The 11,298-nt window shown below is 44.7% G+C and overlaps 1 protein-coding gene across 10 annotated transcripts in view; it reads left to right on the top strand.

Moving 5' to 3' along the window:
* LOC105491574 (StAR related lipid transfer domain containing 9) overlaps positions 1-11,298 on the top strand; it is a 155,966-nt gene that overhangs the window by 95,511 nt on the left and 49,157 nt on the right. For 7 of the 10 annotated variants that reach the window (XR_011606126.1, XM_071067015.1, XM_071067016.1 and 4 more), the window contains 5 exons: positions 1,097-1,174; positions 1,634-1,705; positions 5,336-5,515; positions 10,582-10,633; positions 10,967-11,104. Coding sequence is in view for 8 of the 10 variants with exons in the window: in XM_071067015.1 (XP_070923116.1) it covers positions 1,097-1,174; positions 1,634-1,705; positions 5,336-5,515; positions 10,582-10,633; positions 10,967-11,104 (520 nt within the window). In the remaining 2 variants the exon portion in view is untranslated. Of the gene's footprint in view, positions 1-1,096; positions 1,175-1,633; positions 1,706-5,335; positions 5,516-8,530; positions 8,572-10,581; positions 10,634-10,966; positions 11,105-11,298 lie in introns of those variants that run through there. The other 3 variants (XM_011758108.3, XM_011758115.3, XM_011758143.3) reach the window with 3 other exon arrangements.

Genomic DNA, 11,298 nt, shown 5'->3' with positions numbered 1-11,298 from the left:
GTGCCCAGTCTTATGCCTGTGTTTTTTTATGCAAGTTGTCTGTGTTTCATTTTTCTCTTTGCAAATTGCAGTGACTTCTCTGTTTAGATATTAAAAGGAGAGTGTAGGAATTCACTGGTTTTTGATTATCGTTTAATGTTTTTTCTCTCTATTGTTTTTCTCCTCTGCCCACACAAAACCATTCATTGGTTTTTCAAAGCTAAATGAGAATTTTTCAAATGTTCCTTCACAATTTCAGTGAGAAGTTCCAGAGCAGGGATCATAGGTGGTGGCCAGACACACACTACATATATATATATGTATACATGTATATACATACACACATATATACATATATGTATATATACACACACACATATATAACCCATATGTAGACTGTTTTAAAAAGGCAATGTAATTAGGCAATATTAGGCTTAGTCACAATACAGGAAGGTTAGCACCTACTACCTACACATGCCCTAGCTTTTGTGTTACCTGCTTGACCTCTAGGGAAGTGATTCTGAAACTTTAGTGTGTATCAGAATCACCTGGAGGGTTTGTTAGAGCACTACTGGGCCCCAGTCCTTCAGAGTTTCTGATTTAGTAGGTCTGGGGTGGGCCAAAGTGTACATTTCTTTTTTTTTTTTGAGACGGAGTCTCGCTCTGTCGCCCAGCCCAGGCTGGAGTGCAGTGGCGCGATCTCGGCTCACTGCAAGCTCCGCCTCCCGGGTTCACGCCATTCTCCTGCCTCAGCCTCCCGAGTAGCTGGGACTACAGGCGCCCACAACCGCGCCCGGCTAATTTTTTGTAATTTTTAGTAGAGACGGGGTTTCACCGTGGTCTCGATCTCCTGACCTTGTGATCCGCCCGCCTCGGCCTCCCAAAGTGCTGGGATTACAGGCGTGAGCCACCGCGCCTGGCCAAGTGTACATTTCTTAACAAGTTCTTAGATGAAGTGGATGCTGCAGGTCCTGGGACCACAACTTGAGAATGATTGACCGCTGTAGAGCCTACTCCAAAGGAGTAATCTACCTCTTCCAAGCCAATTGCAAATAGCATTTCACAGCTGAGTGGGACTTGATAACAATCAGTGGTGATGGAGTTCTCTGTGTTTCAGGATGCAAACGTAAAGCTGATTAGAGAACTCAGAGAAGAGATTGAAAGACTGAAAGCCCTGCTGCTGAGCTTTGAACTGGTATGCAGACAGTCAGAACCTTTCCATACTTAAGTGAAATTCTCCTTCTGAGCCTCTCTTCTTCTCCATAGAGTCTGGGCCCTGCTGCATTCCATGTTCTCAGTTGACTCTCATGAGGCAGAGACAGGAGCAAAGACAAAACAGAGATTTATCTGATTTCTTGGTGTAGCTTCAGGTGGTGTGGGCATTTTTTCACTTTATCATCTCTTGTCTTGTGCCTGAATGGTCCTTGCCCTGTGTAGGCAGGTACGGAGAATGGGGCCCTCTAGGAAAATTTATTTTTATTTTCCATCTTTGTACCAATATGAGCCCAAATACATAGGTTCCTGATTTATTTCTCATTTTAATGATAAAGTCTTTCCTTTATCTGCACTGTATATTCCTTCACAAGTGTAAGAGTGGGACCTACCTGAAGTTCAGACCAGGAAAATATCAAAGCACATCTCTATCTTTGTGCAGAGAAACTTCAGTTCATTGAATGATGAAAAGGATGAAAACCTGAAGGAGCTGGTTCTCCAAAATGAGTTGAAGGTGGGTGTGTTGGGTGGACTCAGTAGTGCTTTACATCACCCTGGGAGCTCCTTCCATTATTCCTGAGCTAGGTAGGGTTGCTCCCTTGGCAGGGCAGAGAAGAGCTGTCTAATTTGAAGACAGTGTTTGTTTCCTTTAAGCCTTGACCAGGGGATGTGTTTGCCTAGGGGAGTGTTAATGGCTTTCTGACTTTCTGTATTGTTCTCTCAGGGATTCATAAGTCCTTTGGATAGTGAGAGTAGCCTGGGGGGAAAACACTGTTTTCTTGTCTGTAAATCAGTCAACCAAGATATATTCATTGTTTGAGGACCAAATAGGTTCTCAGCATGATGCTGCAAGAGGTACAGAGAGGTCCCTGCCCTCAAATGGTTTGCAGTCTAGTTGGAAACACATTTAAAGAATGGTGTGTTTCATGAACCATGTGATTCAGATGAAAAGGATCTAGGGAAGGAAGAAATCATTATGGTTTGGGATTTTCAGAGCAGACATCATATGTTGGTGCTGGAAGGCAGAGAACTGACCTTGAACTAGCCCTGGAAGGTTTGCTAGGGTTGTTACACAGGGAGAAGGGGTAAGGCATTGGGTGAGGGAGGGATAACATAAGCAAAGCCTTGAAACTGGGAGAAGGAAGGGGTGTGAGAGGCCATGTGGAAGGACACACTGTGAGGAAGACTAAGCTGGTTAGAATGGGTGTTCATGGTAGAGGGTAGTGCAGGTAAGGTTACGGCAAGTTTAGAAGGTTTGAACTTGGTGTAAACAGGATTAATAGCTTCTTGAATCAGGTTGGTGACATAATAAAGGAGTATCTTTGGGAAATTAATATGATAGTTGTATGCATGGTGAATTGAAAGGTGGGAAGACTGGAAGCAGAGGACCAACCAGGAAAGAGGCTACTGTAATCCAGTGAGGGCAAGGACAAGACATTTTGGAAAAGTAGAATAAATGGTGATTCCCAGAGACATTTTTTTAAATTAATTTTATTTTTTTTGAGAGGGAGTCTCACTGTGTCACCCAGGCTGGAGTGCAGTGGCATGATCTCAGCTCCGCCTTCCAGGTTCAAATGATTGTCCTGCCTAAGCCTCCCGAGTAGCTGGGACTACAGGTGTGCACCACCACACCCATGTAATTTTTGCATTTTTAGTAGAGACAGGGTTTCACCACGTTGGCCAGGCTGGTCTCGAACTCCTGACCTCAGGTAATCCACCCGCCTTGGCCTCCCAAAGTGCTGAGATTACAGTCATGAACCACTGCACCTGGCCCCTAGAGATATTTAAAAGGAAAAAATGGTGGGCTGTTGTTTTTGTTGACAGATTAGATTTATTTTTATTTTTTTTATTTTTTATTTTATTTTTTTTGAGATGGAGTCTCACCCTGTCACCCAGGCTAGAGTGCAATGGTGCAATCTCAGCTCACTGCAACCTCTGCCTCCCAGGTTCAAGCAATTCTCCTGCCTCAGCCTCCCGAGTAGCTGGATTACAGGCTCACACCCCCACACCCAGCTAATTTTTGTATGTTTAGTAGAGATGGGTTTTCACCATATTGGACAGGCTGGTCTTGAACTCCTGACCTTGTGATCTGCCCACCTCAGCCTCCCAAAGTACTGGGATTACAGGCACGAGCCACCGCACCTGGCCTATTTTTTATTATTTTGGGATGGAGTTTTGCTCTTGTCATCCAGGCTGGAGTGCAGTGGTGTGATCTTGGCTCACTGTAACCTCCGCCTGCTGGATTCAAGCAATTCTCCAGCCTCAGCCTCCTGAGTTGCTGGGATTATAGGTGCCCACTGCCACGCCAGGCTAATTTTTTGTATTTTTAGTAGAGAAGGTGTTTCACCATGTTGGCCAGGCTGGTCTCAAACTCCTGATCTCAGGTGATCCACTCGCCTCAGCCTCCCAAAGTGCTGGGATTACAGGTGTGAGTCACCACACTCGGCAGATGGGTTAAATTTAAATCCTACAACCAAATGTTTCAATTTCTAATATTCTGTTGCATCATCCTTATATGTCATTAAAGTATCCTGGCCACGTTAACATTTTGTCACCCTTACTAAACCTCAAGACTAAATAACACGTCTAGAAGTTTCTCTAAAAAATTCCTCCTTCAGTCATGTATTCTGATTTTTGGTTCAGAAAATATCATCCCTCTATACTAAGAGATGAAGTAGGGGAGCCGAAATCATTCCAAACTCATGAGCATACTTGCATTATGCAGGCCAGCTGAGCTGGACTTGAACCTTCCCCTTGTTGGCTGTATCATCTTAGGCAGTGTAGGAGTAGGTGATGAAAGCTAGCCAGAGGGGCAGCTGTGCCAGGTTGGCTGAACTGTAAGCCAGAGTGCCCTACCACTCACCAATGCCAGGGGTCCCTATCCAACCCAGCCCTTTACAGGTACCCTGTAGTTTCCTGGTTTCCAAACTTCAACTCAATGATTATTAAAATAATGTTTCTAGGGCACATAAAGTACTTGTACCTAAACCTGGCATAATTTTTTTTTCTTTTTTTCTTTTTTGAGATGGAGTCTTGCTCTGTTGCCCAGGCTGGAGTGCAGTGGTGCCATCTCGGCTCACTGCAAGCTCCGCCTCACGGGTTTACGCCATTCTCCTGCCTCAGCCTCCCAAGTAGCTGGGACTACAGGCGCCCACCACCACGCCCAGCTAATTTTTTGTATTTTTAGTAGAGACGGGTTTCACTGTGTTAGCCAGGGTGGTCTCAATCTCCTGACCTCATGATCCACCTGCCTTGGCCTCCCAACGTGCTGGGATTACAGGTGTGAGCCACCACACCCAGCCAACCTGGCATAATTTTTTTGTAAGTATTCCCTTTATGAGAGAAATACTTAGCTAATCTAATTTTTTTTTTTTTTTTTTTTTTTTTTTTTTTCTGAGCTTCCTCAGTTCTTCCATTCCCAGGATAAGCTCATTGCTTAGGCATCAGTTTCCACTAAGAGAATAAAAAGGACCCTACATTTATCACTGTGCATGTCCATAAGGTGGTCTTAGCTTAAGCCTGGGTATATTTACTTTTAAAATTCTGTTCCTGGTACACATTAAACACTCAGTATTTTACTGTTATTGTTTTTATTGTCTTATTACATGATCTTCCAGACAATTTCCATATAGTCTTAGTTCCACCTGGGGAGATTCCTGTCAGTGCTTTGTGGTTCTGTGAGCCATGTGCAAGCTTATATGATAACTCAAAGTACTGTACTTTGGGAAAGAAGTGTGTTAGGTCATAAAAGGATTCCCAAGTATGGATCATATAAAAGTGGGGTGGGGAAAGGGAAATTACAAACACAGATGTCTAACATCCCAATTAATTTTTTAAAAATAACTTGAAAATAACATGTTTTTTTCTAATTATAAAAACAATACATGTTCATTGCAGAAAACTTTAAAAATAACATTTATTGAGGGGTCTTCTGTTTATACAAGTAACACTTGCTTATTGTAGAAAACTTGGAAAACACAGCTTGCAGTTGGAGGAGGTAAGGGCTTCTGTGGGGCTTTGAATAGTATCCGTGAGGATCATAATAAAGTAGTACCCTGGGGAAATAGGAATAGATGTAATGACTTCTGACCTTTAGTCTGTTCCCCATGCTGAGTGTCTCAGATCACCTCCTATACCTCTGCAGATAGACCAGCTGACTAAAGACTGGACCCAGAAGTGGAATGATTGGCAGGCCCTCATGGAGCATTACAGTGTGGACATCAACAGGAGGAGGGCTGGGGTGGTCATCGACTCCAGCCTGCCACACCTGATGGCTTTGGAGGATGATGTGCTCAGCACAGGTGTTGTGCTGTATCATCTCAAGGTGAGGAGGCTGGTGTATCCTTTTCTTCCTTAGCCACTGGCCCCAGAGGTCAAGGAGGGAAAAGCTAGGAGTAGCAGCCATGTTTCTGTGGATTGAAATCAAGACAGATGCCACAGAGCTGATCTCAGGTTTGTTCTCAGGAAACTGGTCTACCTGACAAATTGTGATCTGTTTTGCCTTTGTATGTATAGAGCAGAAGACTGGAAATCAGAATAATTGTTTTTCAACTGCAGCTACTGTTGTTCTCATGTAACTTACTTTTGTTCTCTTTGCCTTAATTTTCTCATTTTAAAGTAAGAATGATGCTTATCATATTCCTTTTCTGGCTTACTGAAGCATAGGGGTACAGTCATGGAGAGTGAAACCCTAACCTCAAGATACCATTAGTGCTCCTAAACTCTACAAATACAGACTGCTCAAAGGTGGCTTTCAGGCTGGGTGTGGTGGCTCACACCTGTAATCCCAGCACTTTGGGAGGCCAAGGCGGGCAGATCACTTGAGGTCAGGAGTTCGAGACCAGCCTGGCCAACATGGTGAAACCCCACCTCTACTAAAAATACAAAAATTAGCTGGGAATGGTGGTGGGTGCCTGTAATCGCAGCTACTCGGGAGGCTGAGGCAGGAGAATCACTTGAACCCAGGAGGCAGAGGTTGCAGTGAGCTGAGATCACGCCACTGCACTCCAGCCTGGATGACAAAATTAAGACTTTGTCTCAAAAATAAATAAAATAAATACAAATAATGTTTTAAAAAGGCGGCTTTCAGAGACTAAAGGGGGAATTCAGAAGATTTGAAAGTTTTCTTCTGACAGTTCCCCACTTCAACCCCAAATTAACAAACAGTACACCTCCCACTTCTCCATCACTACATTTACCTGAAAAAGGAGACAGAGAAAGTAGGTAAAGGAAGCTTAAAACATAGGGAGGGTCCAAAGAGCTAGAGTGGTGTGATGGTGGGGGAAGAGGGGATGAGAGGCATCCATCTAGAAAAAGATTGAAGTGAAAGCTTCCAAACAGCACCTGGCCCACCTGGCTCTGTGTCACCTGGAGGCCAGTTCTCATATTCTGAGTGAAGTGGTTTTGAGAGTTAGAGGCCTATGGTAGAGAGTCTTTCGTCTTGTTCTCATCAGTGTGTTCTGTGGGAGGACAGTTCCTATGGACAGCAGAACGTACTTCACATGCTCAAAATCCCTGTGCTCACTGAAAAGCTAGTTTTCATTCTCATAATTATCCCCAGCTGACATTTAAAAAGAACAAAGAGTTTCTGGGGAGTATGTAATGCTGCTGTTATCCCTGGAGACACTGGACTCCTTCCTAGTGCTGCAGAGCATATGGAAGTGAGATGTTAGCAAAGCTCATCGGGGTTCTTAGGATAAGCCCTTTGGGAAGTTGTCAGAGACTGAGCTTCTCAGACAGAAAATTTAAAGTAGCTTATTTTCTGGTACACGGGGCATAAATTTTCTTAGTGAAAGTGCCTGAGGCAGAAGTGGCTGACAACTTTTACCTTAGCAAGAGAACTAACCACCAAATGGCTATATAGATCCTCCCATTAGTCAGAACCACAGAGAGAGGTTGGAGGTCAGGAAGAGACCAGATTGATTAAAATGGTCAGTATCTGAGTAGAACTGATCTGATATATAGATTGGATGTGGAGTGAATAGATGAAGCTAGAAATCAAGTAGTAGAGCTTAGGGTAGCAGCAGAGGGTTAAAGGACATGACTATTAGATTGAATCGTAGACATGGAGATGAACGATGACCTCATCTGAAGATAGGATTGCTGATTTTTTTTTTTTTTTTTTTTTTTTTTGAGACGGAGTCTCGCTCTGTCACCCAGGCTGGAGTGCAGTGGCGCGATCTCGGCTCAGTGCAAGCTCAACCTCCTGGGCTCAAGTGATTCTCCTGCCTCAGCGTCCTGCGTTGCTGGGATTACAGGCGTGCGCCACTGTTGGGAATAATGCTTAAAATGTTAAGGAAATTGAACACTTAAAGGATTTTTAGTAAAGCAGTTTTACTTTTGCACAGAGGGGTGCTTCTCTTTGACCAGTTGCCATGAGAACACATCTGAACAAAGGGGCACGAGAACCTTTATTTCTGATGCAAGTTCTGCTCCTGTACCCTTTCCCCTTCCCCGTTGGCCAGGGTCAGGTCGTACGTTCTAAACTAATCCCGGTTGGCTAAACATTTGAACCTTTTTAGATAAGGTGGGCATGTAAGGGAGAGAGGGGAAAGGGGAAGAAGTGTCTGCAATGAGCTAGACAGCTAGTTTTTTTTTTTTTTTTAAATAAGGAAAGGAATATGAGCTGGTACTGATAATGCCTGGTACTGTGGCATGTCTGGGCATGTAATAAAGGCAGAAAGGAAGAAAAAAGTGAAAAAGGAAAAAAAAAGGGGGGGGTGGGAGATTACTATGAATTGAAGAATAAACGATTGATCAGGCTAATTTTTGTGTTTTTAGTAGAGACGGGGATTCACCATGTTGGCCAGGCTGGTCTTGAACTCCTGACCTCAAGTGATCCACCGACCTTGGTCTCCCAAAGTGCTGGGACTACCGGCAGGAGCCCTCACGCTCCGCTGGATTGCTGATTTTTATTGCTTAGTCTGTGCATAGTGAGGATTTTACTCCCTTCCTGGTGCATTTCCAGAGGACCTGGGTGATGAGATTTTAGTCTACTTCTAATCCTGCCATTTCTACATTTTATGTACTTTCCCCACCTTTTGTTTGTGTAGCTATTGACTTAGGTAATAGTACTAACAGTAATGGCCCAAGATTCTGTTTGTTGTTGTTTGTTTGTTTGTTTGTTTGCTAAGTTTGTTACCTAGAACTAGTCTCTGGCAACCTGGAAGCTGTTTTTCCCTGGGTCACCTTGGGGAAGTGTCTTGGGTGGGAAGAAGACAGAGAGAAGGACAGGGAGAGCCCAGGTTACTGATATGCTGGACTTCATCCTCATAATTGCCTTTGTGCCACTAACCCTCCTTACATAAAGAGGCAGGGTGGGCAGTGAACGCATATGCCAGCCAGCTCAGTCCTCATCTGAGATGCCATCACCTTTTGTTGGTAATTTCTACCCTGCAGATCTAGAAGTTATGATGTGCCGTAGCCTTTATCTTTTTGGAAGGGCTGTCCCTGAACACACATGAAAAGTTTCTACCTTTTTCCCTTGAACTGCCCTCTGATTCTGTTTGACAGTGTTTGTGGAGGCTAGCATCTATTGACTGCTGTGGTCCTCAGTGCCTGAGCAGGAAAGGCTGGCTCTGGCTGTTTGTGTGTTTGCAGGGAGGAGTGACAGAGGGGGATGCAGGGAGGACAGAGCCTCATTCATTACTGCCAGGATTCTTCCTTCTCACAAGCTATTTTGGAGGAGTGTCAGGGACCTCCCTGCTCTGGCTGCTGACAGTGAAGCCTAGTGGGGAATTCTCTGGTCTCCTTAAAAACATTGCTGGGCCAGATGCGGTGGCTCACACCTATAGTCCCAGCAGTTTGGGAGGCTGAGGCAGGCAGATCAACTGAGGTCAGGAGTTCGAGACCACCCTGGACAACATGGCAAAACCTCGTCTCTACTAAAAATACAAAAATTAGCTGGGCATGGTGGCACACACCTGTATTCCCAGCTACTCGGGAAGCCGAGGCAGGAGAATCACTTGAACCTGGGAGGCGGAGGTTGCAGTGAGCCGAGATCATGCCACTACACTCCAGCCTGGGTAACAGAGTGAGACTCCATCTCAAAAAAAATAATAATAATAATAATTACTGGTCAGGTGTGGTGGCTCATGCCTGTAACCCCAGCACTTTGGGAAGCCAAGGCTAGCAGATCGCCTGAGGTCAGGAGTTCAAGACCAGCCTGGCCAACATAGTAAAACCCTGTCTCTATTAAAAATACAAAAATTAGCCAGGCATGGTTGCAGGTGCCTGTAATCCTAGCTACTTGGGAGGCTGAGGCAAGGGAATTGCTTGAACCTGGGAGACGAAGGTTGCGGTGAGCTGAGATTGCACCACTGCGCTCCAGCCTGGGCATCAAAGTGAGACTCTGTCTCAAAAAACAAACAAAAACTCATTCATTACTGGGGAGGTGTTATGGTAAAGTTGGAAAAGCCTGCAGGGGCTTAGGATCCAAAGAGACCTGAATTCTAGTCATAGCTCTCCTATTTGGTATGTGGGTTTCTTAGGCAGTTTATCCCCTGTGAGCTTCAGATTCCTCATCAATAAAAAGAAGATGAGAATACCTACATTTTGAGTTGTTAAAGGATAAAGTAATATGATTTGTGTAAAGTACTCAACATAATGCCTAGGACATATCGAATGGTTAGTCAATAAACGATAAAGATATGTCTAAAATTTAGCATCCTGGTTGCCATGTTGCTGCCTTTTCCTAACAGAGCTGTGTGGGTCTTAAGCAGATTTGCCGTAATCCAAGGTCTAAAAGGCCTTGTCTTCAACTAATCCACTGATTCATTTATACTAACTCCAGTTTCCCCCTCTTCTCTTACACTCTCTTCCAGTTCTTTTTTATTCTCGAGGTGCTTTTCTCCTATTTGTGCTTTTACCCTTCTTAGAATCTGGTGTCTGTTAAACTTCATCTGCGGACCAAGAAGGTAAAAATCCTGTGTTTCCATAAATCTTCACAAAATGCTTGTTTCATTGAGACTTACTGGATCAAACTTGGACCACACCAACCTTTGCCTCTTAGGGAAAAGCCATACTTTTGCATTTATTTTCTCAGACTAGAGAATTTTTCTGACCAATGGCTGTAACTATTCCCTAACTTTAGGCTGTGGGACAGAAAGGAGTGTGCCCACACTTGCTGGACTTTGCAAACAGCTTGGGCTGCTTTGTGGTATATTTTTAAGCTGTACCATCTCAGGGGCTTCCTGGCTGTAGACTGAGTGGGCAGAAGGTCAGAACAGCCTGGACCAAAGTTGAGAAGTGGAACAGACCAGGCTGGGATGGGATGAGAAGTGGTACAGATGAGGCTGGGAAGACAGTGAGAACATTCTAATGTGGACTGTCCTGTAGGGCAAGGCTCTGTCCCTTTTAATTCTCATTAAAATGGCTTTTTTCCCCCTTTAGGAAGGGACAACAAAAATTGGAAGGATTGACTCAGACCAGGAACAGGACATTGGTAAGTGACAGAGCATAGGAGTCCAACGTTTTGGGGCAAGTATTTGTGCCTGAAAGGTTTCTTCAGAGGACTCTGATGATGCTCTGAGAAGGGAATCATTGGCGTATTCAGGGCCTGCTTCTCTTTCCGCTGCTAGGTTTCAGGTCTGGGATGTGATAGGGAGAGACCCGCACAGTGGGAGGATTTCAGGTATGGGTGGTTTCAGGTCGGCTCTTCCTCTTTCATTATGGTATGAGGTCTTCCAGATGTTGGATTCTGATCTCACAGAAAGAAATGGAGAGGATGTTTCCCTGGATCGTCCTCCCACCCAAGTGACCACCACCTCTTTTGTAGTCCTGCAGGGTCAGTGGATCGAGAGAGACCACTGCACTATCACCAGTGCCTGTGGTGTAGTTGTTCTCCGGCCTGCCCGTGGGGCCCGCTGTACAGTCAATGGCCGGGAGGTCACTGCCTCCTGCCGTCTGACCCAAGGTAGGACTGTTTACAGCCCTGTTTATCCCAAGACGAGTGATGGACCATTTCCAGTCTCATGGGCCCAGAGAGCTCAGTGAAGCAGGCTTTAAAAACGAATCACCCAGCCTCTGCACCCTGAAATCTGAAGATTTTCTAATATGATCCTATTCCCATAAACAAGCCTTAATTCCAAAGTCTTGGAGTGAAGAATG

The sequence above is a fragment of the Macaca nemestrina genome, chromosome 7 (genome assembly GCF_043159975.1).
Source record: "Macaca nemestrina isolate mMacNem1 chromosome 7, mMacNem.hap1, whole genome shotgun sequence".
Lineage (NCBI taxonomy): Eukaryota > Metazoa > Chordata > Mammalia > Primates > Cercopithecidae > Macaca > Macaca nemestrina.
This window is presented reverse-complemented; position numbering and strand designations above follow the sequence as displayed.